Source organism: Schistocerca cancellata, chromosome 5 (assembly GCF_023864275.1).
Source record: "Schistocerca cancellata isolate TAMUIC-IGC-003103 chromosome 5, iqSchCanc2.1, whole genome shotgun sequence".
NCBI classification, from domain to species: Eukaryota; Metazoa; Arthropoda; class Insecta; order Orthoptera; family Acrididae; genus Schistocerca; species Schistocerca cancellata.
In genome coordinates, this window is record NC_064630.1 from 143757850 (window position 1) to 143785235 (window position 27386).

The following is a 27386-nucleotide window of genomic DNA, read 5'->3' on the forward strand; positions in this document are numbered from 1 at the left end:
AAGAGAAGTTTGTGGCACAAATTGACTAGAAGAAGGGATCGGTTGGTAGGACATGTTCTGAGGCATCAAGGAGTCCCTGGAGGGCAGCGAGGAGGGTAAAAATCATAGAGGGAGACCAAGAGATGAATACACTAAGCAGATTCAGAAGGATGTAGGTTGTGGTAGGTACTGGGAAATGAAGAAGCTTGCACAGAATAGAGTAGCATGGAGAGCTGCATCAAACCAGTCTCAGGACTGAAGACCACAACAACAACAACAGCTGGATGTTTTCCTTGTTTGAACTAATCATTTAAAAATTACAATGTAGTGATAGAAATAACACAACCTGCTACAGTGATTAGACACCAGATCAAGTAACAGATTATAAATAAGCAATAAATTGATTAGAGGAAGTTTAGAAAGCACATGCTATTAGTTAATACCAAGCAATGTCCATGCAATAATGATTAAAATAAGTCATATATGCCACCTATATCTTCTTCTACATTGTCAGGAAAAATTGCAATCTCAAAAAATAATTAATGTAGAGTAATGATTTTTCGGGAATATATTTGTCTAGGTAACATATTTAAATGATTAACAGGTTATGTAAGTGCAAGATAAGCCTTTGCAAATGTGAAATTATGGTACATTAACAACTGGTTGAAAGCAACCATGCAAAAGTCCATTCACTGTGTTGTACAACTGTCAGATGTCAGTTTGTGGAAAGGAGTATCAGGCCTGTTGCACTTGGTCGTTCAATACAGGGATTGTTAAGCTGTTTGGGATGACACTGGGGTTGTCGTCCGACGATGTCCCATATGTGCTTGATTGGAGACAGATCTGGTGATTGAGCAAGCCACGGCAACATATCAACACTCTGTAGGGCATCTTGGGTTACAACATCAGTATGTGGCTGAGTGTTATCCTATTGGAAAACACCCCCTGGAATGCTGTTCATGAAAGGCAGCAAAATATATCGAATCACTAGACTGACATACAGATTTGCAGTCAGCGCGTGGGATGAGCATGAGAGTGCTCTTGTTGTTATACAAAATCATTCCCCGAACTGCACTGAGAGAGAACCTCTTTTCATCACAAAACACAACAGACCTCCACACTGCCATTCAATGAGCTCTCATATGGTACCACTGAAGTCACAGATGGAGGTGGTTTGGGGTCAATGGAATGCATGCTACAGGGCCTCTGGTCTGAGCTGTCCTTGAAGTAACCAATTTGTAACAGTTCACTGTGCCACTGCGGTGCCAGCTGCTACTCAAATGCTGACGCAGATGCAGTACGATGCGATGCAGAACACGGTGGACTTCCCTCTAGGTAGTGCCGCTTGGCCATCTGGAGCCCAGTCTTCTGGTGACCATAAATTCTTGTGACCACCACTGCCAACAATCATGTACAGTGGTTACATTCTTGCCAATCCTTTCTCCAGTATCACAGAAGGAACATCCAGCTTCTCATAGCCCTATTACATGATCTCGTTCAAACTGTGTGAGGTGCTGATAATAGCATCTTTGTCACCTTAAGGCATTCTTGTCTAACACCAACTCACTACATCCAATGTCAAAGGTAACTAATGTTCGTGACTGTTATGGCATGTACTTAGAGCAAACCTGATTTGCAACCTCCTAGTGGTGCTACTAGTGCCACTCTTATGCACCTGGCACAAAATTTGAATAGATATCATCTTTCAGATGCAGAACCACACCTATCATCTTTCGTTTATGTCCCACAACTCGTTCTTGGTTGTGATTTTTTCCCATCAGTGTATATTTATTTCTAAATATTATAAATTAAATTCACTGTTGGATTTCTGTCTTTATGTTCAGATTAATCTCAGGACCTGATATAGGGATTTTGACATGGTTTTCACTAATATATAAGCTGACTCATAAGGAAGGTTTGCATATTTAATATATTCCTGCTAAGTAATTACAAGTGTGTAATGTATGTATTGTTATCAGTTTCATATTTAATTGACGTTTGGAGTGACATCTTATATCAACAATGAGAGGTACAAGCTGGTCAGCTACAGAGTAGGCAGTATCAGGTGGGAAAAGCGGTAAAGTAGACAGCTGTGGTCTACTGGTAAGACATGTGCCTGGAAGCCAGAAGATCATGGAACTGAACCCCAGTTGGACCACAGATTTTTTTAGTCTGCTTACCTAGCAGTCATCTCTCAATGATATAGTGTTTTGTCAGATATGACACATTGGATTTCATGTTAAACTGCATGTCTCCTTTCCATCATTGGATAGCTGGGGTAGATTAAGGACACATAAGCTACCAAGGTGGCGCTCAACTGAAAAATTGTATCAGATAATTGAACCACCTGAAATTATTATTAAAAGAATATTTACACATCTTCATCTTCTATATGTATTGCAAATTAAATTCTCCCATTATGTTTCTCTGTCTATACAGGAAGGCTAATCTCAGGAACTACTGTAAGGATTTTGATACAGTTTTCACTGGGAGCAGGAGGGAGGGAAGTACTACTTCACATCAATAGCTCTAACATTTTTTTTACATTTAAATGACATTGTTAATAAACATCAATATAGCATATACTATGCAAAAACACACATTGCTTAATTTAATAAGGGCCACTTTTTATATTGTTTTCATACAATGAAAATTCTTGGAAGGAAACATCATACAAAAAAACGACATCAGCTAACCATCCACCTACAAATGATTTTTGGGAGGCACAAAGGCTAACAGAAAGAGTAGATAATCAACTGTAATTTTCAAAGTTTAATTCTTTTTCCAGAATACAAACACTCACTCTCTTTTTCTTTCAATTTCCTTAAAGCCATGAAGGTAAAACATCTCATTTGTGTGTGTGTTTCTGTGCGCACACACACTGATATACACAAAAATGTATATACCAAGGAGAACAAAAGTTCAAAAGCTGCAAGTGTGCTGATGTTCTTTCCATGATACCTGTACATGAGTGCTCGCTTGTCTTCAGTTTTTGTAGGGGTTCTAAAGCTAGATGTAATGATATATATCATATTGGCGATAAAAGTATGGGGAAAGTATTTAAATAAAAAAAGTATCTTAACCGACAGAACTGTCTCTCACCTCAACTTTACCACAGTCTGACATGATAACAACACGATGGTTGCCAGTGTCTGAAATTGCAATGGTGCCACATGGTTTTTCCTTGCAGCAGTGACAGACAGTGATCTTTCCTGGGAACAATAGTGAGTTGTTACACTTTGGGCGTAAATGTGCTGCTGGTGTCACAGGCAGGGTGTGTTCTGATAGATATCCTTTCTCTCTGAAGTATTTCAAAGCAATTTTTACAAATTTCAGTGCTACTGCGACACCACTCTCTCCAACCTGCACCAAAATGGGCTCACCTGATGGACCTGTAAATGAAAGTTGCAAATGCTGCTTACAAACAATGTGGCACAATTACAACAGATAACAGACTTAATAAATGCTTAATCACAAACCATTTAAGATTTTGAAAGATGACATTACACGAAATATATGACGAAAACTGTTATTCTCAATATATGTCACTCAACGAGAGGCTGGATGACAGTGTAATGCATTGATTGTTCATAGATTACTGTCAATTTCCATTTAGTTCACTGAATAAGTAACAGTCACCAAGCCATATTCACTACAGAAAAGGTTTGGAAGCATGTGTCCAAAAAGTTGGCTACCCTTACTGCACCATGTAACTATATCTGCCAGACTATAGACTACACTTGAAAAATATTCCTCAGCATTATACAACCAATTCTACTTGTGACGATGAAATAAAAGCTATAAAACTATGACTAAAATAATAACACCAAACTGGATATTTTTCTCGGGGAATGCAATTACAAGGAAAGTAACTGGGATGATTAAGGGGATACCTAAAATAGTTTTCTGTTGAGGGATCCAGGGGTACGTCCCACACTATGATTGTGAAGGTCTAGGATATAATCCCCAGTCAATCCTAGAATTGTATCTGTCACCTGTCACTTGTTTTAATCCCTCCAATACAACCAGGGCTGGTAAAGCACTGTGATGTTCAAACCAACCTTCAGGTTCATGACATCTATAGTTTTATTTATAAAAACATAAAAAATATACACTCCCGGAAATTGAAATAAGAACACCGTGAATTCATTGTCCCAGGAAGGGGAAACTTTATTGACACATTCCTGGGGTCAGATACATCACACGATCACACTGACAGAACCACAGGCACATAGACACAGGCAACAGAGCATGCACAATGTCGGCACTAGTACAGTGTATATCCACCTTTCGCAGCAATGCAGGCTGCTATTCTCCCATGGAGACGATCGTAGAGATGCTGGATGTAGTCCTGTGGAACGGCTTGCCATGCCATTTCCACCTGGCGCCTCAGTTGGACCAGCGTTCGTGCTGGACGTGCAGACCGCGTGAGACGACGCTTCATCCAGTCCCAAACATGCTCAATGGGAGACAGATCCGGAGATCTTGCTGGCCAGGGTAGTTGACTTACACCTTCTAGAGCACGTTGGGTGGCACGGGATACATGCGGACGTGCATTGTCCTGTTGGAACAGCAAGTTCCCTTGCCGGTCTAGGAATGGTAGAACGATGGGTTCGATGACGGTTTGGATGTACCGTGCACTATTCAGTGTCCCCTCGACGATCACCAGTGGTGTACAGCCAGTGTAGGAGATCGCTCCCCACACCATGATGCCGGGTGTTGGCCCTGTGTGCCTCGGTCGTATGCAGTCCTGATTGTGGCGCTCACCTGCACGGCGCCAAACACGCATACGACCATCATTGGCACCAAGGCAGAAGCGACTCTCATCGCTGAAGACGACACGTCTCCATTCGTCCCTCCATTCACGCCTGTCGTGACACCACTGGAGGCGGGCTGCACGATGTTGGGGCGTGAGCGGAAGACAGCCTAACGGTGTGCGGGACCGTAGCCCAGCTTCATGGAGACGGTTGCGTATGGTCCTCGCCGATACCCCAGGAGCAACAGTGTCCCTAATTTGCTGGGAAGTGGCGGTGCGGTCCCCTACGGCACTGCGTAGGATCCTACAGTCTTGGCGTGCATCCGTGCGTCGCTGCGGTCCGGTCCCAGGTCGACGGGCACGTGCACCTTCCGCCGACCACTGGCGACAACATCGATGTACTGTGGAGACCTCACGCCCCACGTGTTGAGCAATTCGGCGGTACGTCCACCCAGCCTCCCGCATGCCCACTATACGCCCTCGCTCAAAGTCCGTCAACTGCACATACGGTTCACGTCCACGCTGTCGCGGCATGCTACCAGCGTTAAAGACTGCGATGGAGCTCCGTATGCCACGGCAAACTGGCTGACACTGACGGCGGCGGTGCACAAATGCTGCGCAGCTAGCGCCATTCGACGGCCAACACCGCGGTTCCTGGTGTGTCCGCTGTGCCGTGCGTGTGATCATTGCTTGTACAGCCCTCTCGCAGTGTCCGGAGCCAAGTATGGTGGGTCTGACACACCGGTGTCAATGTGTTCTTTTTTCCATTTCCAGGAGTGTATTTCTTAAAGTTATAAAATTATAAGGAGACAGAATGGCTTAAGGAGACAGAATGGCTTGCCAGTATTTATCTTCTGGAGGCTGAACTCCAACTATTGCTGAAATGTATTTGAAAGTAGAGAAAGAAAGGCATATACATATCTTTTGGAGCTGATAGATAATCTTGTAAAAGCAGGAAAAACTGTATCTAGGTTTCAGAGCTACCACCTCCTCAGGGAGCAAAGAGAGTACATTGGGGAAGGCTAGACAAGAGAGGCAGGTCACTCAGACTCCAAGCTGAGAGAGATTCGCCAGTTGTGAGGATGAGTGCACATAAACAAACCATTAATTCACCAAAAAATATATGAAAGGAGTGAAATATTAAAGAGCACAACTTTTATTACAGGGAGAAATGTTAGCTGGATTCTTTAATGACAAGTAGTACCTTATATTAATAATAACAAAAAAGTTTGATCACCTTTAAAATATTATGTTTAATTAAAAATATATTTGTCATTTTGTTTAGAAACCACAAAAACAATGATGTTGATAAACTACTGTGTCATTGCTGGCAGGCAGCATTCCAAATCTAGGCCTACATTTAGATACATATTCAGTACATCACTTTAAAATGCATAATGAAGTGTACTTTGTACCGATGCTAATTATTCCCATTCCTGTTCCACTTTCAAATGGGATGCAGAAAACAAGCCAAAATCTCCCTCATTGTGTCCTTAGGGTTGTTACGTGAGGTGATCATTGGAGGTAGTAGAATTGTTCTGCAGTCTACTGGAAATAGTGGCCATTACTGTCATGAGTCAGTTCAATTTTTCTCAACACTTCCAAAAGATAAATAGTTCATTTATAATGTGTGCAGTTGTCTGTAGTTACTCCCTAGTCTGCACACCTTTCATGACCTTCCATTATTATATTAATCTTATGCAGTGAATTATTAATTCACAGGTATTCACAGTGCCTGCTGCATTCGATGTCCTGAACTACAGTGTATTTCTAGAAGTAAAATGCAATGAACATAACCTTCTCCATAATTTTCTAGTTTGCTTTTCTCTTTAGTTCCTAAGCATGACTTCAACTTCAGTCAGAAACTAAGTATTTAGATTGCAGAGTAGTTACGATTTTAGTGGTAATCATGCACACTTATAAAACATCAAAGAATTAGCTTTTAAATTTATTTTCCCAAAGTCTTACCCAACACAAGTAGTGTAGGCCAGCATGGAATGGCAATGTCATTCCACATTATACCTTCAGAATCATTAACGACAGGATGATGCACTTCATAACGTTGCAAGGCGGAGAGAATATTTGCCGAATCTTTTTCATTATTAAATTTTGCACTGTGTACACCAACCTGAAATACAACAAAAATATCATAATACTTTATACTGTTCAAAATATTTGCATGCAAAGAGAAACAGAATTTTTCTCTTATTTTGTTACAGTATGATAGATTTGAACATTGGTTAAAAACATTTTTGCATAAGGAAGGGCTGTATAAGATGTGACCACTCAACTGCCATCACAAACTAACACACATAAAATGATTTAAATTTATCAATTTTGGATAAGTGTTCAAACAATCGAAAATCCAGACAATGGTAATGACAATATTATGAAAAGAATAGTCTGCTACTCACCATATAATGGTGTAGCTGAGTCGCAGACAGGCACAAGAAAAAGACTTAACAAGCAAGCTTTCGGCAAATAGGTCTTCCTCCAATGGTGCTGATGAAATTCGGTTTGCAGGGTGCTCAACTGTATGGTTATCAGCATCCGTACAAACTCCCAATCTTTTCACAGTCCAGTCATGTGACTTTTCCCGAATGATGATGAAATGAGGAGGACAACACAAAGACCCAGTCCCTGTATGGAGAAAAATCCCTGACCCAGCTGGGAATCGAAGCTGGAACCCTGTGATCCAGAGGCGGCAATGCTAACCACTAGACCACGAGCTGCGGACATCTTCTTCTGAATTAGACAAAACACACACACACACACACACACACACACACACACACACACACACACACTCTTTCACGCAAATGCAACTCACACACACATGACCAGTGTCTCTAGCTGCTGAGGTACATGTGTTCCTTATACCTACATGCAGGGTGACAATTGTTGGACTATCTCAAAAGAAAACATAAATTAGGTACAAACTACAGTGTGCACACACTTTATTCAGCATGTAAACATCACTACAGATATTCGGATTTAGATGATGACATGTTCAATATGTCTGCCATCATTGGTGATGATGTGGCACAAACGAATAGCGAAATTCTGCTTGACATTCTAAAGTGTCAAAACATCAATGCTGTCGATGACCTCCTGAATGGCTGTTTTCAGCTCAGCAATGGTTTTGGGATTATTGCTGTACACCTTGTCTTTAATATAGCTCCACCAAAAGAAGACACATGTGTTCAGATCCGGAGAATATAGCGGTCAATCGAGGTGCATGCCAGTGGCCTCTGGTTATCCCAGAGCCACAATGCGGTCCCCAAAGTGCTCCTCCAGGACATCAAACACTCTTCTGCTTCGATGGGGTCAAGCTCTGACCTGCATGAACCACATCTTGTGAGCCACTTGGGATAATGAGCATGAAATCATCTTCCAAAACCTTCACTGTACCATTCAGTAGTCACTGTGCCGTTGAGAAATATTGCATCAATTATTCTGCACCTGGACATTGCACACCACACAGTCATCTGTTGTGGGTGAAGAGACTTCTTAATCACAAAATGCAGATTCTCAGTCCCCCAAATGCACCAATTTTGTTTATTGATGAACTCATCCAAATGAAAGTGGACTGTGTCACTACATCAAAAGCATGTACATACTAATTCTTGTCATGCCCTGTACCAACCGTGCAGTTTGAACGTCTTAACACGAACCATTCAGAAGTTATGATGATTTTGTTTCATACAGTTCAATAATTGTCACCATGTACTTTTCCTGATGACGTATGGCTTGTGACAAATCATGATGACACAATGATTGTTATATGAAAAGAAAGCCTGAAGGATGCAGAAGCCCCACACTCTCTGGGAGGAAAGGACTTTTTTCCAGTTCATCTACTTTTCCATAAACCTCTTGCTACAATTACGAACTATGTGTCACATCTCCATTCTGGTTTACATTTGCATTGGTAATTTGCACAAGACTATGTGCAATTTGATTTGTCAATTAGTTATTGTTAAAAAAATGATAATTACTATGAATGCCATTTAACTTGATTTAAATTGTTGTATGAAGAAAATATATTATAGTGTGTGTCATGGTAGAGGAAACATCCAAACCGTACATACAGAGGAATATGAATGGTGTGAGCTATGTTCAAAGCATCGTTAGTCCACAGAGATACAATTATTATTCATTCTCTTCAGTTAAGATGACATGATTGTACTGAGCAGTCCATTAAACACAATAGTTAGTCCCAGTAAATATATTCAAATTTTATAGGTTTAACAGCAAATTACATTATATATCCATTTCTATAGAGCTAGTGTGTTCAGTAAATGCCATTGATTACACAGGTTGCAAAGAAAGTTAGACTCAAATATTTTTATGAAGATGCATACTTCACTATTGTGAGGACAAAATGGACTGAATACTCTACCACAGTACTCCTTTCTGATCATCTAAAAGTAAAATAAGAAAAAAAACCTACATCTGCATAATTATTCTGCAATTCACACTCAAATGTTTGGTAGAGGGTTTGTACAACCACTTTCAAACTATTTCTTAGCTGTTCTACACTCAAATAGCAAGTGGAGAAAATGAGCATCTTAATCTCTCCATGCAAGCTCTGATTTCTCATATTTTATCACAATGGTCTCTTGTTGCAATGCAGGTGGAAGTCAACAAAATGCTTTGGCACTCAGTAGAGAAAATTGGTGATAGTAATTTCTCTACAATGGAAGACTTTCTTTAATGATTGCCACTCCAACTTATATCCGGACATCATCTCTCCTATTTCATGACAATACAAAATGAGCTGCCCTTCTCTGAACTTTTTCAATGTCCTCTGTCAATACTATCTGGCAAGGATCCCATACAGTACAGCAATACACCAGAAGAGTACAGAAGAACACAACAGAGGCAGTCTCGTCAACAGATTTATCGCGTCTTCTAAGTCTTCTACTACTAAACCACCATCTTTAGTTCATCTTCACCATAACACATTCTGTGTGAAGGTTTCAACTTAAGTTATACGTAATTGTAATCTCTATGTATTTAGTAGAATCAAGAGCCTTTACATTTGTCTGATTTATCATGTAACAGAGGTTTATGGAACAATATTATGAAAAGGATAATTGCTACTCACCACAGAGCCGCGATGCTGAGTTGCAGATAGGCATAACAAAAAGACTGTCAGAAAGTGAGCTTTCGGCCAACAAGGCTTTCATAAAAAATTGACAAAGGCTTCGTTGTCCAAAAGCTCACTTTCTAACAGTCTTTTTGTTGTGTCTATCTGCAACTCTGCAACTATATGGTGAGCAGCAACTATCCCTTATTTACTATTGTTACATTTTCCATAGAGATTTAAGGAAAACGTTTTAGTACTAAGTGGAGGTCCATACACTTTTAATTGTTGAGGGTCAATTGGCACTCATCCCATCCTGCAGGTATCTTCCCAAAATATTTTTTAAATTCATTTTAAACTTCTAAGATGGCTGCACAGATTGTCTCTTAAATCATTTATATTAAGAACAGCAGAGGATTTTTAGACTTTCTTATGGGAGACATAACTCCACTTTCGCTACAAGACTTCCCATCATTTATTACAAACTATGATTTTTCTGATAGGAATCACAAATCCAGTCGCACAGTTGAGATAATACTCCACAGATATGAAATTTGATTAGAAGTGCTGGTGTGGAATGTGTTTTAAATCCTCTTAGAAATCTCAAAATGTGGAATCAACCTGATATATTCTATTGACAGCACTTATTAATCTTTGTGAATAAAGAACCAATTTTGCAAGGCGTGTTTTCTTACATTAAACTTGTGACCCAATGTCCCTCATCCAAATGTGCCATTTTAAACGCCAATGCTGTGGGCATACCACTGTAGGATGTAAGGAAGAAGCCACTTGGGGCAAATGTGATGAAGCCACATGAAAAGGAGTCAGTTGTTCATCTCTTCTAAAGTGTTAAATTGCTCTGGGATCACCTTGTCTGGATTAGGGACTGCAGTGTGCTCCAAGAGGAAAGGAAGATGCAAGAGATTAAAACAACATGGTGCATCCTGTATGATGAGGCCAAAAAGATCTATAAGGCCAGACAACTCCTACATTTGCTACCTCCTTTGGTTGGTTGGTTGGCTGGCTGGTTGTTTGGGGGAAGAGACCAAACAGCGAGGTTATCGGTCTCATAGGATTAGGGAAGGATGGGGAAGGAAGTCAGCAGTGCCCTTTCAAAGGAACTACCTCAGCATTTGCCTGGGGCGATTTAGGTAAATCATGGAAAACCTAAATCAGGATGGCCGGATGCAGGATTGAACTGTCGTCCTACCTCCTTTGCTTCAGTTCTTAAACAGCCAGTTCAGAAAACCGTACTGCTATACAAATGGAGTTTGTTAGTGTCAGCACTAGTACCTGTGTTTTTCAGTGCACCTGTTAAGCCTATAGTACACATCTATAGTCACAGCCTAGCTTCTCGCAAAACCTTTTAAGTCACAGGTTCAAGCCTCCCACTCCATTCAGAACCAGGGGAACATGATCAATTCTGAGGACAATGCTGCAGTTAGTGAACTTTGCTAAAAATCTATTTCTGCGAGTAGCTGGAATGATCCATAATGAGTTCAGAATCCAGATGACAGGCAACTTTTAACTTGAAAGGCATTACATGTACAACAAGAGAATTATAGTCTGGAGAGCATTATAAGTCTGACTATGTTTTTTTTCCTTTCATATCTGTTCGTATTCTATTGATGGATGTGATACACTGAATTGCAGAAAACAAGACAAATGGAATTTATTTGTTTCTCATCTTTCATCTGGTTACTTTAATTAAATTCTTTTGGTTAATCCTGATAGATGTTTTAAGCACCAATGTCTAATGCACATCACATCAATAACTACAATATGCAAAATTTCTGAGTACACAGTAAGTGGTGACCAATCAATAGCTGTGAACAGTAGTGACAAAAGAGAGAACTATAAAGTTGCTGGTATTATGTTTAAATTTAATACAGAAATGTTAATGCTTACTTTTTTCATGGATAAATTAAATCTCAAAATTATAGGTTCAGTATTACAGGAAGTGTTGGAACACTGGAAGGAAAGACACAACAAAACGGACATACAATGCTGGAAATGTGCAAGCCAGCATATATTCAGGTTTAGTGAAGGAATGTGAGAGTCAAGAGATTCCTTGAAGATTATCAGATAGTAGATAAGTGGGATGGAGAGCACTCAGTTAGATTAATTCAATACAGTTCTTTATTCACCATTGACCACTTACAGAGGAACAGGTTTAGACATTAAATATACAATTAATAACAATTTTTACAGAGAAGTTTTTACAATTTAATTTCACTTCTTAGATAAATGTATAAACAGGATATGGGCAGTTTTAGAGTTTGCTTTTGTACGGTTTTAGTTGGTGGAAGGGATATTTCCATTATAAAGAGCAGCTGAAAGAAAGGAGAATTTTAATAAGTTCACTGGAGCAACACAGAATAAGAGGGATTTCTGTGTCTGTGGTGGGCAAAACAGCTGGGAATAGAAGGGTATACAGGTCATGAACAGCTGACACGAGATGCTATTGGTGATTATATTGATTTCGGTATGTAGTGGTATTCCCATATATCAAGATGTCAATAAGTCCAACAATATCTTCAGAAACTATTGTGAGTTATTTATGAAATTTAAATAACTGGAATATATACAAAGAATAACATAGGCATTTCCTCAAGTTAAATAACTAAACAAACAAGTAAACAAAATCTAACTGCACACATATGATCTAAGGTAATTAAGATTTTTTAATCATTACTATAGGCAGTGCATTTACTTACAATCACCAGGCCATCCTTTACAGAACATGTATCTTCCAGGGTCTTCAAATAAGGAAGTATGTGCAAACAGTTAATACAACAATATGTGAAGAAGTCAAGTACAACTACTTTTCCCTTCAGGTCACCATACAATGATAGTGACTTGCTGGTATTGAACCACTCAAGATCTGAAAAAGAACACCATAATATGTATTAGCCACAAACAATGTTGTTGTTTTTGTTGCTGTTTTTGTTCTTTCGGTGTTCAGTCCAAAGACTGGTTTGATGCAGCTCTATCTACTCTATCCTGTGCAAGACTCTTCATCTCTGAATAACTGCCATAACCAACATCCATCTGATCCCGCTTGTTGTATTCATCTCTCTTAACAAACCGATGATCTCTTGATGTCTCAGAATGTGTCCTAGCAAGTGATCCCACCTTTGTGGTGCCATAAATTTCTTTTCTCTCCAATTCCATTCAGTACCTTCTCATTAGTTACATGATCTACCCATCTAATCTTCAGCATTCTTCTGTAGAACCACATTTCAAAAAGCTATTTTCTTACTGTCTGAACTGTTTATCATCCACATTTCACTTCCAAACAAGGCTACACTCCAGACAAATACCTTCAGAAAAGACTTCCCAACTCTTAAATCCATATTTGCTTTTCTTACCATTGCCAGTCTACATTTTATATCCTCTCTGCTTCGGATTTCATCAGTTATTTCACTGCCCAAATAGCAAAGCTCATCTACTACTTTTGGTGTCTTGTTTTTTAATCTAGTTCCCTCAGCAACAACTGATTTAATTCGACACAAACCATATCCATCGAAAACCATTTGAGGAGCAATAGAGTGCCATTACAGTAAACATTATAGACAAGAATAACTATATTTTAATCAGTGCTTCCAATTGTCAGAATAGTGAACAGATCATGCATATGCTAATTGCATAATTAGTTATTCATTCCAGATTTTTGCTTTTTAAACATTAAACCTGATGAATATAGCTATGTAACTGAGGTTTTTATTATACCTGGAAGATAATACAATGTGCAACACAGAGACAGCATAGCAAATTATATTTAATCATACATTGTGTAAGAGCTTTTTACATAATGACTTTGTTAATTCATTTCTCATGATTAGATCCCATAAAGCACAAAAATTTTCATGGGTGCAGAAAGCTATCACAAACAAATTCTGAGGCTGTATTAATACAGCTATGATTATGTATTATATTATAACAGAATGTGCTGGTGAAATGTAAATAATTTAAGGAGTAAGGCTAACGACTCATCCAACAGTAGAGGCACACAGTCAATGAAAGGCACATAAATGAGACAGATAACTTTGCTAGCTATTGGACTAATCTTTCTTTAGAGCTGCAGGATACACACACAAATATATACATGTCTGCATGGCTACCTCATCCCAGCTGACTACATTGTGCCGGCACTACAGATCAACTGAGGTGATAGTTTGTGTCAGGTGAAGTGGATGAAGGGGAAAAAGGGAGATTGTGAGCAGGGAGAAGGGTTTCAGAAGGCAGCTGAAGCCAGGGAGAGAGGGGGGGAGGGGGGAGAGGGGAGAGGGAGAGAGAGAGAGAGAGAGAGAGAGAGAGAGAGAGAGAGAGAGAGAGAGAGAGAGCTGGGCATCAGATATCAATATGGCAAGAGTGAGTTCATTCCAACTGGAGGCAGGAGGAGTGTGCACAGTGCACAATGAGATTAATTGGGGGGATGAGGCAGAACAAAGGAGCAGGAGACTGCAGGAAAGAAGTTGTGGGTGCAGGAGAAGCGGCATTAGGATCCTGGGCAGGAATGGAATGGGGGGGAGGGGGGGGGGGCTGGACCAGGAGGATCACAGGATCAAAGGATGTGTTGTAAGGACAACTTCCATATACATAATTCAAAGAAGTTGGTGTTACGGGACGAGGGGTGGGGGTGGGGGTGGGGGTGAGGGGGTGGGGGGTTGGGGGGGGGGGGGAAGGTTCTAGATGGCAAGGGTGTGTAACAGTCATTGAAATTGATTGCAACATTCTCAGCAGCATGTTCTACCATAGAAGGTAACAATGGTCTTGGTCACAGTTTGACAATGACCATTCATTCACATGGACAGGCTGTTGGCAGTTATGCCCAGGGGCAAGACACCCTATCCTCATTCTTTCGTGGTCTCAACACTTTCTCCCCCTTTTGCTTCTCCAAGTACTCCGCTGCCTTCTGGGCATTGAGTTCCACCTGACTGATGGTTCCATCCAAAACTCTGTTCATATGAAGCCCACTGAGCATCAACAGAATCTGCTGTTTTGATAGCTACCAACCCCTTCACACTAAGAAACCATTCCCATATAGTCTGAAGGTAAAGTTAATACATGAAATGTATTTGCAGTTGTGAATACAAACAACCCTCAGCTGTACAAAAATAAATAAATGAAAATTTGTGCTGGACCAAGACTTGAACCCAGATTTCCCCACTCTATGTGGGGGTGGTGGGGGGAGAGGGAGGGTCCCCTTATCCACTACAGCTATCCACGCATGTGCAACTCACCACACCCAAACTTCCATATGTCATTCCTCCGAAGGAACACCGCATCATCATTCTTAACACCACTGGCACTGAAATTTTGTATAACTGCATAATACGTGTATGAGTACAGGCTGTAACGGAGAAACAATGACATATAGAAGTTTGGGTCTGGCCATGACTCATGTGGCTATAGACAAAGCAGTTAAGATTACTGTTCGTGTAAAACAGGAGATCTGGGTTCGAATCCTGCCTGGCACAAATTTTCATTGACACCATTTCCTCATACATCCGATGGTTGTTCGTATTTACAACTGCAAATACATTTAACGTATTTCATAATGGCTGTACTCACCACAGTGCCTGTTAAAGGGACATGCAGGCATGTCCAAGGTAACATTGCATCATTCTTCTTAACAACACAGGGACTGCAGTATTGTATTAAGGTTTACTGTTCTGTCAACATCGAGGTGATAAGAAATGGAGCACAAACTCAGATTTTTTCAAGGAAATTGTCTGTTGTCTTTCAAAGGATCCATCCTGGCATTGGCCTGAAGCCATATCTAGACATGACAGGAAACCTAAATCTGGATGGCCAGATGTGGATTTGAATGATCTCCCTCCTGAATGCCCACTTAAACCTCTAACCTTCTGACCATCCCCATGAACCAGCTGCAAAAGAGACTGCCCTAATAACATCCCAGACCAGAACAATTGAACCATAAACTTTGCTCGAATTTTGACTATTTATCATAGCATCTGGAAACGAAGAACATCCTACGCACAATAATTCCCACCCCAACAAAAGTGGTATTCCACCATTCACACAGTCTGTGCAGTATCATAGTTCATTCTTACACCTTCACTCCCCTTCCACATGCATTATAGCCCTGTGGAAGATCCACGTGCAAGACCTGTCCGATACAACAACCCAGCACATTGTACTTAAGTCCTATCACTAGCTTATCCTCTGCCATCAGAGGCAAGGCCACTTGTGAAAGCAGTTATGTCATTTACTAATTCCACTATAATTTCTGCACAGCATACTACGTGGGTATGACTACAAACCAACTGTCCATGCAAATGAATGGCCACTGCCAAACTGTGACAGAGAGCAGAGTTGACCACCATTGGTAGAACACACTGCTGAGCACAAAATCCTCAATTTCAATGGTTGCTTCACAACCTGTACCATCTGGATGTTTCCTCCCAATACCAGCTTCTCCGAATTAGGTAGATGGGAGTTGTCCTTCAACACATCCTTTAATCCTGTAATCCTCCTGCCCTCACAATCTATGCTACTTTCTGTCCCAGAACAAACTCTGCCCCAGCCCCAGGATGTTAACTTCTTGTTGCGACTTGCCGATCATTCAAAGTGCCGCCGCACAATTACGCGCGTCCTCTACATGCGGCGCTGTCTGCCAGCCATGCAGCAGCTGCGCCACCTAAGTGGCAAGCCGAGCAGCGGCCGCTAGACTGGGACTCAGTGCTTATTCGAATGCTAACGAATATACATGTCAACTTACTCTGTGACTTATATGTGTTGTTGTGTCGTTCCGAAATATATGTGTTAAACTTGAAGTTCTAACAATTGGCGACGAGATAGTGGATTTTTCCTTTTCACCGTTGACTCACAGGATTCAATGGCTACTGTCGAGCAACTCTTGCAAAATCTCCTTGAACAGCAAACGCTTCTAACAGCGGCGATTCGCAATTTCGTCGCGGCGTCAAATGCGGGGCGTTTCTCGTTTTTGGCTATACCTCCTTTTCCTCCTTACGATGCGACGGCGGAAGACTGGTCTGATTATGAAAAACGTCTTCGACAATACTTCTTGGCTTTTCATGTCACGGACGAACAGCCATGTAAGTCTCTGTTCCTTTCCTGGATTTCACCTAAAATGTATCGGTTGTTGTCGCAATTGGCTCCTTTGAAGGATCCTGTGTCTTTGTCCTTCGCTGAAATGTGCTCACTTCTGTCTGTCTATTTTCAAAAGCAAACGCATGTGGTAGCCTCTCGTTTGCCTTTTATCGTTGTCAAAAACAACCAAATCAATCCTATCGCGCTTGGGCTGCTGAACTTCACGGCCTCAGTCGAAAGTGTCAATTTGTTACTGACGTTCACAAAGAATCCTATGCCAATTCCATGGTACGGGATGCTATTATTCGGTCGGCGCCCGACAAAGAAGTTTGGCAACGTGCCCTTCAGTTTGCGAATCCGACTCTAGATGAAGTTCTCTCCATTGCGCAGTCTTTTGAAATTTCTCGCGCCGCTGGGAATCCGACTCTAGATGAAGTTCTCTCCATTGCGCAGTCTTTTGAAATTTCTCGCGCCGCTGGGGCGCAAATAGTAGCATGGGGTGATGTCGGGGAAATACAACCTCTGTGCACTGTTGACGACGCGTGCGGCGCGTTCCTACCGGCCAACGTGGCCGCAGTGCGCTCCCACGTGCAGCCTCGGCCTAGCCGTAAACAACCCGCTAAGAAACTGCAGCAAAACCCTCGGCAACTTCCTTCATGTCCGCGGTGTTTTACGAAACATTCACGCGAGGGTTGTCCCCAACGTTGGGCTGTGTGTCACAATTGCAAAAAGAAAGGTCATGTGTCTTCCGTTTGTAAATCCGACCGCATACATGATGTTCATGAACATGACGCTGATTCTGATTCTGTGTTGTCTGTCAATTCCACTTCTTCCCTTTCAGGGAAGTTATTCCTCACTGTCCAAATCCTTGGTCGAGATGTTCGCATGCAGGTGGATACCAGTTCTGCCGCCACTACAATTAATTCTCAGACGTATCTTCAGCTGGGTTCTCCAATCCTGTCCCCTGTCACTCGGCAATTACGGACGTACAATAAACAGAAGATTTCTCTCTTGGGACAGTTTAATGCTGAGGTATCTTACAAATCCGTCGTTCGCACTGTTCCCATATTTGTAGTTGACCAGAGCAAGCAGAAAATATTTTTGGTTTCGATGCCTTTTGCGTTTTTGGGTTCTCCATAGATGACTCTGTCAATATTGTCTCTGATGCTATTCCTTATGCTCAACTGGATTCCTTGTCGACGACATTTTCGTCCCTTTTTTATCCTGGGTTAGGCCGTGCAAACGACTCTGAAGCTCAAATCATGCTTAAACCCACTGTTCGGCCTAAGTTTTTTCGGGCTCGGCCCATTCCTGTGGCCCTTCGTGATCGGGTAAAACGGGAGTTGGATCGTCTCACTGCATCAGGGGTCTTGCTTCCTGTCACTTCCAGTGAGTGGTCCTCTCCTGTCATTGTAGTTGCTAAGCCAAATGGTGATATTCGTCTCTGTGGCGATTTCAAAGCCACTGTAAATGCTCAATGCCTCATCGACACTTACCCTATGCCCCGTCCTGAAGAACTGTTCACTAAACTTGCTGGAGGCCAGTATTTTTCTAAAATTGACCTGTCAGAAGCTTATCATCAACTTCCTCTCGACGCTGCTTCCCGGCAGTTTCTGGTCCTTAACACGCCTTTCAGCCTCTATCAATACCAACGCTTGCCATTCGGAGTTGCTAGCGCCCCTGCTCTCTTTCAGCGATTCTTCTACATCTACATCTACATCTATACTCCGCGAGCCACCTTATGGTGTGTGGCGGAGGGTACTTATTGTACCACTATCTGATCCCCCCTTCCCTGTTCCATTCACGAATTGTGCGTGGGAAGAACGACTGCTTGTAAGTCTCCGTATTTGCTCTAATTTCTCGGATCTTTTCGTTGTGATCATTACGCGAGATATATGTGGGCGGTAGTAATATGTTGCCCATCTCTTCCCGGAATGTGCTCTCTCGTAATTTCGATAATAAACCTCTCCGTATTGCGTAACGCCTTTCTTGAAGTGTCCGCCACTGGAGCTTGTTCAGCATCTCCGTAACGCTCTCGCGCTGACTAAATGTCCCCATGACGAATCGCGCTGCTTTTCGCTGGATCATGTCTATCTCTTCTATTAATCCAACCTGGTAAGGGTCCCATACTGATGAGCAATACTCAAGAATCGGACGAACAAGCGTTTTGTAAGCTACTTCTTTCGTCGATGAGTCACATTTTCTTAGAATTCTTCCTATGAATCTCAACCTGGCGCCTGCTTTTCCCACTATTTGTTTTATGTGATCATTCCACTTCAGATCGCTCCGGATAGTAACTCCTAAGTATTTTACGGTCGTTACCGCTTCCAATGATTTACCACCTATGGCATAATCGTACTGGAATGGATTTCTGCCCCTATGTATGCGCATTATATTACATTTATCTACGTTTAGGGAAAGCTGCCAGCTGTCGCACCATGCATTAATCCTCTGCAGGTCTTCCTGGAGTACGTACGAGTCTTCTGATGTTGCTACTTTCTTGTAGACAACCGTGTCATCTGCAAATAGCCTCACGGAGCTACCGATGTTGTCAACTAAGTCATTTATGTATATTGTAAACAATAAAGGTCCTATCACGCTTCCTTGCGGTACTCCCGAAATTACCTCTACATCTGCAGATTTTGAACCGTTAAGAATGACATGTTGAGTTCTTTCTTCTAGGAAATCCTGAATCCAATCACAAACCTGGTCCGATATTCCGTAAGCTCGTATTTTTTTCATTAAACGTAAGTGCGGAACCGTATCAAATGCCTTCCTGAAGTCCAGGAATACGGCATCAATCTGCTCGCCAGTGTCTACGGCACTGTGAATTTCTTGGGCAAATAGGGCGAGCTGAGTTTCACATGATCTCTGTTTGCGGAATCCATGTTGGTTATGATGAAGGAGATTTGTATTATCTAAGAACGTCATAATACGAGAACACAAAACATGTTCCATTATTCTACAACAGATTGACGTAAGCGAAATAGGCCTATAATTATTCGCATCTGATTTATGACCCTTCTTGAAAATGGGAACGACCTGCGCTTTCTTCCAGTCGCTAGGTACTTTACGTTCTTCCAGCGATCTACGATAAATTGCTGATAGAAAGGGGGCAAGTTCTTTAGCATAATCACTGTAGAATCTTAAGGGTATCTCGTCTGGTCCGGATGCTTTTCCGCTACTAAGTGATAGCAGTTGTTTTTCAATTCCGATATCGTTTATTTCAATATTTTCCATTTTGGCGTCCGTGCGACGGCTGAAGTCAGGGACCGTGTTACGATTTTCCGCAGTGAAACAGTTTCGGAACACTGAATTCAGTATTTCTGCCTTTCTTCGGTCGTCCTCTGTTTCGGTGCCATCGTGGTCAACGAGTGACTGAATAGGGGATTTAGATCCGCTTACCGATTTTACATATGACCAAAACTTTTTAGGGTTCTTGTTTAGATTGTTTGCCAATGTTTTATGTTCGAATTCGTTGAATGCTTCTCTCATTGCTCTCTTTACGCTCTTTTTCGCTTCGTTCAGCTTTTCCTTATCAGCTATGATTCGACTACTCTTAAACCTATGATGAAGCTTTCTTTGTTTCCGTAGTACCTTTCGTACATGATTGTTATACCACGGTGGATCTTTCCCCTCGCTTGGAACAATTATTGCTCCCTGTCCCTGGGTGTATCAATTACATGGACGACATTGTTGTCACTGGCTCCACCACTGAAGAACATCTTCAAAATCTCCGAACACTTTTTCATGTCTTACAGACTGCTGGTCTTAAGTGTAATCTTCAGAAATCACAATTTTTTCAGGCATCTATCACGTACTTGGGGTTTCAACTCTCTCAGGATGGTATTCATCCGCTTCAACAAACTGTCGCGGCGATCGATGCCCTTCCTTGTCCTACATCTGTTAAGGAACTGCAGGCCTTCTTGGGGAAAATAGCATACTATCACAAGTTTTTACCGTCTGCGGCTTCGGTGGCTCAGCCGTTGCATCGCCTGTTGCATAAAAACGTGCCTTTTCACTGGTCCGCGTCATGTGAAGCGGCTTTCCAGAAATTAAAGACTATGCTGAAACAGGCCCCGTGCCTGGCTACTTATCGACCTGGCCAACATCTTGTTCTTGCCACAGACGCCTCTCAATACGGGGTCGGTGCAGTCCTTGCGCACCATTTTTCTGACGGTTCGGAACAACCCATTGCTTATGCCTCCAAAACGCTCACGGATGCCCAACAAAAGTATTCTCAAATTGAGAAAGAAGCTTTGGCCATCATTTATGCTCTTCATAAGTTTGGTGTTTTTCTCTATGGCTCCAAATTTCATCTTGTTACGGATCACAAACCACTTGTTTCCTTGTTTCACCCATCAACGTCACTTCCCGACAAGGCTGCACACCGCCTCCAGCATTGGGCGCTTTACTTGTCCCGTTTCAATTATGAGATTCATTTCCGGCCAGCGGCTCAACATGCAAATGCTGATGCTCTGTCTTGCCTTCCCATGGGTCCTGATCAGGCATTCGATAGGGACGAACTTTTGTGTTTCCACCTGGATGTTGCCGAGCAGCGGGTTGTGGACGGGTTCCCCATCACTGGGGACAGGCAGGCGGCTGCTGCGGGTGCTGACCCTACCCTCTCCCGGGTTTTACGCTGTATTCAGAAGTGTTGGCCAGATCGCCCGTCCGCTAAGACTTCTGCGGAACTACTACACTATGCGCTACCGCCTCACGGCTAGGGATGCTGTTATCCTCCTCTCCACTGACAATGCCTCGCCGCGTGTTGTGGTACCTGCGTCTTTGCGTGCTTCGGTCTTGCGCCTCCTTCACCAAGGGCACTGGGGTGTGTCTTGCACAAAATCTCTGGCGCGCCGTCATGTGTACTGGCCTGGCATCGACTCTGAAATAGCACACATGGTCGCTGCCTGCGGCCCTTGTGCGTCACAGGCCACTGCCCCGAAGTCAGCTTTGTCACCGTGGCCTTCACCTGAGAAGCCCTGGGAGCGCATTCATGCTGACTTTGCGGGACCCTTTTAAGGTACTTATTGGCTCCTCGTAATTGACGCCTACTCTAACTTTCCTTTCATTGTACGCTGCATGTCACCTACCACCGCGGCAACCACCAGTGCTCTCGCCCGCATTTTTCCTTTGGAAGGCCTCCCCTCTACTCTTGTTACTGATAATGGTCCGCAATTTGCCTCTTCCGAATTTGCGGATTTTTGTGCTCGTCACGGCGTTACGCATGTCACAGCCCCGCCGTTCCATCCACAATCCAACGGTGAGGCTGAACGACTGGTCCGCACATTTAAGGCTCAGATGCGGAAACTTCTGACTTCTTCTGCTGCTGATGAGGTGCTTCTCCAGTTTCTGGCATCTTACCGTTTCACCCCCAAGGGCAACCACAGCCCGGCTGAGCTCTTACATGGCCGACAGCCCCGCACGCTACTTCATCTTCTGCGGCCTCCCACCTCACGGCCAGGGGTGCCTTCACTGGGCTGGTTCACCACCAACGACCTCGTCTGGGTATGGGGATATGGCAGGCGGCCAAAATGGAGCCCAGACCGCATCTTAAGACACCGTGGCAGACGCCTGTATGAAATCCAGATGGACACGGGTGTTGCAGTGCGTCATTCGGACCAGCTTCGGCCTCGGGTGCCAGCAATGCCTGTTCCGAATGCCGCCACACCACCTTTGGCTCTACCTGATGCTCGGGATCTTGGTATCTCTCAATACTCACAACGCAGCTCTCTCACCGTCATCGCGATGCCAGCACCAGAACGGACGCCACCAGGAGACATGCCCATGCAGGAAACGGATGGACCATCCTCTGTCTGAGCACATCTACTCGCCTCCTCCTCCAATGGATGCCGACACATCGCCCATGTGTCCTGTCATATCAACTGGACTTGCCACAATGGGCAGATTGATGCATGGGGCCCCAGCAGATTCGACCTCTACGTCTCCTGTCATCTCGACCCGTTATCATCGGGGACACTTCCGTCCGTACGGGAAGCCACCTCCTCGAGGCTTTACGGCGAGTCAAACAACGCCTATGGATGTTAGCCATCTCCAGGACACCTCCATCAAGACCAGTGCAACAATTTCAAAGGGGGGAAAAGTGTTGCGACTCGCCAATCATTCAAAGTGCCGCCGCACAATTACGCGCGTCCTCTACGTGCGGCGCTGTCTGCCAGCCATGCAGCAGCTGCGCCACCTAAGCGGCAAGCCGAGCAGCGGCCGCTAGACTGGGACTCAGTGCTTATTCGAATGCTAACGAATACACATGTCAACTTACTCTGTGACTTATATGTGTTGTTGTGTCGTTCCGAAATATATGTGTTAAACTTGAAGTTCTAACACTTCTCTCATCCCGCACTCACACCCTATTCCCCGCAGTCTCTCATTTCCTTGTTCATTCATTTATCTTTTCAGTCATTTACACACCTTGTTTTGTAAATCGTATAATGAAGCAGAGTCTTCAAGGAGATGGACTGAGACAAATTATAAGTGACACATTAGTAACAGATGCAAACTACAGTTTATCTGAGTCAAGTTATGTAATAAAAGGCATAAGCAGCAACTGCAGGCTACTTCTGTAAAGTATACTAACAACAAATCATGACCAGTGTTTATCTACTCAGAATGTTAATTTTAGGAATTACTTCTGGTTGACTTACATTAATATTAGGAGAGAAATAGGTCACTGTTCCTTATCTTAAAATATTCTGCTGCTCTTTTTCCTATTATTTCAAACAAAGCATTTATGTGGCTCTACATGAAACTGTCAGCTGTCTATATTCTAGCAAAGTGGACATCTGTTTTACATAAACATTACAGCTGGCTGTTTATATCTCCATGTCCAAGAATTTTCATATCTCATAGGCATGACTAATAATTATTTTGTTTTTGAATATATCAGGATATCCATTTTCCTGTCTGATTCATCCTACAACCAGGATATAAAACCCCATTCTAAACTCCAGATAGGGATGCCCAGTTTACATGGATATTATTTTTACTTCTAGTATTGCAGTTGCTAATTGCGCAGCTCAGCCAAAATTCACTCTTGTTATTAACTGAAATACTTTTAGGGAGTCTATACATTGACACATTAAGTACAAGAACCCGTGAAGGTCCATGAAATGGTCACTGAAGGATGCTTAGTCATCAACTTTACACAATACTATTACTGCACCCTTCTGTGGAATAAATACCTCTCTGACTTCAGCTGCGTTGTCTCAGAAGATTGTGCCACATAACAGTATTGAATGAAAGTATGCCAAGAATGCTATTAATCTCCTCTGTATGTTAATGCAATGAGAGAGGTATGCAAGTACAATGCAGTCAGAACTGAGCTTTTTTTGGTAACTTAGCCACATGCTGGTGCCACTTCAGTTTATAATTCACTTGTATGGCATGGAACCTCATACATACAGACTCACCCAATATGCGGCCATTGATCTCTGCTTCTGTTACCTGTACAAAAATATGAAAAGGATAGATTGCTACTCACCACATACAGGAGGCATTCAGTGGCAGACAGGCACAATGAAAACAAATGCCAGGTATATTCAGCTGTTGGACTAAGACCTACACCAGACAGAGAAAAAACACACACATTCACAGAAGCACAACTCACAATGTCTTGTAATGCGTCTATCCTACAGGATAACATGTTCCGAGTCTGAGCACTCAGGCTGACAAAAGACGTGTAGGATCTGTTTTGTTATAAGTGCAGACTGCGTCTAACGGAAATCGTCTCAGCATATCGACAAGAAGTGACAGTAAATAAACATCTCCACCTGCAGTAGCAGAGTGCCTATTCTTTGGGCATCGTGCCTTGGTGTTGCCTTGAAGGTCACAGAGTAAAGTGTGCAGTCGGCAATGTAAATGCCCAAACAGTTGAAGATGGAGAGGAGATCTGTCTCTCACTTTGACATCTCATGTTGATACATATACATGTTGTGATCTATTGAAAGCTAAACATTACGAAAGATCTGTTCACTACCAATTATAATCAAGGTTGCAAAGTATTAAGATTCTGTCACAAATACAGAAGAGTTCATGCAGAAGTGAGTTTATTATTTAGTAGCCTGAATAGTTTAGAGCTTTCTCCTAGCAACCACAAATCACAAGGTCACAAAGTCCAATGGTGCAATTCAGTGGCACTGCATAGCAAGTCCACTACAATGAGAAATTTCAAGAATGGCGACCAAAGATGACACACAAGTCTGAAAGTTAACAGATCGTATATAGAGTGGACATCATCATACCCAAAAACCACATAAGTCCCATTCCAAATCACATGGCCACTGTTGTCTCTGGGCAATAAAGTCCAATTGTGACTGTGTCTGTAGCAAACAGTAATCTTGGTTGGGGTACTTAGTGAAAGTACAGAAGAAGAGTGGAGTAGGGATGGATAGCAGGGTAGGCTTGAAGGAAGATGCTGATTCTCTGCTGTGGGAGCATGCAGGGTTGTAGTGGGGACAGGATAGGACTGCTAGGTACAGTATTGGGAGGCTGTGATGGGATGAGAGGGGGGGGGGGGGGCTGGGGCAAAGGAAGGAGGAGAGAAATAGAGAAGGGAAAAGCAATATGCAAGTGGGGAAAGCTGTATGCAGATGTGCTGGTGACATAGAAGGCAAGTGTAGTACTGGATTGAGAGCAGGTAAGGGGATAGGCAGGGGGAGCAAACGGACTAGCACAGGTTATGGTCAGGCTGGTTACAGGAATTATGGGGTGACTTACTACCTGCACAGTTTAGAAAAACTGGTGCTGGTGGGAAGAATTCAGATGGCACAGGCTGTGAAGCGGTCATTGAAATCAATCACTTCATGTTGGGCAACTGGGTAGTCCAGTTGTCTTTTGGCCACAGTTTGGCAAGGTCAATTATATGGATGGACAGCTTGTTAGTAGTCATGCCAGGTAGGATTCTGCACAGTGGATGCGGCAGACTTGGTAGATCCCATGGTTACTTTCCCAGGTGACCCTTCCTTTAATGGGGTAGGAGATGCCTGTGACAGAACTGGAGTAGGTGGTACAGGCCAGATATAGGACAGATCTTACATTTAGATCTACTTCAGGGATATGGGGCTTGGGTTGAATAGGGATGGACAAGGATTTTGTGTAGGATGGATGGGAGGCAGAATACACATTGGGAGATGTAGCGGTTCCGCCTGCTTTTATTTCTTCGTTCGTAGCTCTCGGTGTCGACGTACTGCGTTACTACACTGGCTGGAAAATGGGCTTCGTAATTTGGACACTGACTATGGTAAATAATGTAGCCGACAGATGCACAGTTGCATTTCAAAGTCCTTTAATATCACTTTTTCATAACCCCCAATATAGATATTTATATGTGTATGGCCAGGGCACTACTGTTTAAACTTTCCATAATCCTCATTAATAGTTTGCAGGCGAATCTCCACATACTGCTAGAATAGTTTACTGTTGAACATCCACGAGCAGTAAAACCTAACCACAAAGAAAATTTGTCATAAGGTCTTATGGGACTAAACTGTTGAGGTCATTGGTCCCTATAACCACAAAGTTCACAGTTCTTGAAGAATAATCAGGTACTTATGGAGTAGACACTGTCATTGTTTTTACACACGGCCTAATTGTTTAACACTTATTCCACAGTTAAGTTGAAGCATTGTTGTTGTTCTAATCAACACAAGCTTCTCATCTGAAACTTGGCCATTGGCTGACTTGTCTCGTGACCAAAAATAACAGGTGCTGAAACTAAACATTGTTCAAAGCTAAATTTACAGAAATTACAATTAAAACTTAACTCATTAAATTAACTGAATGCATTGAAAAATTGCGTCTTTATAACAGTTTCTTCTACGGCAAGAGTAAGGCCAAATTATTTGTTTAAATCATGAAATTAACAACTATCATTACACAAACAATACATTTGACAAAACCATTAATTACTCTGGAATTAACTACGGGCTGGTTATGCTAACATGTTTTCGAATAAATACTTTGAGATTACTAGCATTTTGTCTTCCAAATATTTATAATTAGTGCAGAATTTATATCTGTTTATATGTTGGCAATAGAATTTAAGTTACGAAACAATTACTGACTTTGTTCTATAACAAAAGATACTAACTAGGAATAGTCAAAATAAATCAGAAAATCAATTACATACATAAAACTAAGCACAAAATTAGATCTGGTGTTATATTCTTTAAAACTGTGGGCCAACCTTTCTCTTTTATGAAAATGTAGTTGTATTCGTGTATGCTAATGGTAAATAGCTAAAAGTGAAAAAAATGAATTTTAAGGAGGCAGATGGCAAAACAAGAGGGAAATTAAAAATATCCCAGCTTGCTTCATCACAGAGAGGGGAGGAGGATAATGGAGAAGTATTTCTCAAGTCATGGCATGACAACAGGTAGTAAATGTGATTCAACTGTTCCAGTCGTGGGTGATACTGGGGTGCTCCTTTGTGGCTGGACAGTAAGTATATGGGGAATGGTAGATGAC

At 42.3% G+C, this 27386-nt stretch overlaps 1 protein-coding gene across 1 annotated transcript in view; it reads right to left on the reverse strand.

Annotated features, from left to right (window-relative positions):
* Window positions 1-27386, reverse strand: part of LOC126188080 (NHL repeat-containing protein 2) — a 156838-nt gene that overhangs the window by 112320 nt on the left and 17132 nt on the right. Inside the window, exons 2-4 of the mRNA XM_049929532.1 lie at window positions 12539-12705; window positions 6704-6863; window positions 3082-3371 (exon numbers count right to left, since the gene is read on the reverse strand). Of these exons, the coding sequence (XP_049785489.1) occupies window positions 3082-3371; window positions 6704-6863; window positions 12539-12705 (617 nt within the window). The remainder of the gene's footprint in view (window positions 1-3081; window positions 3372-6703; window positions 6864-12538; window positions 12706-27386) is intronic.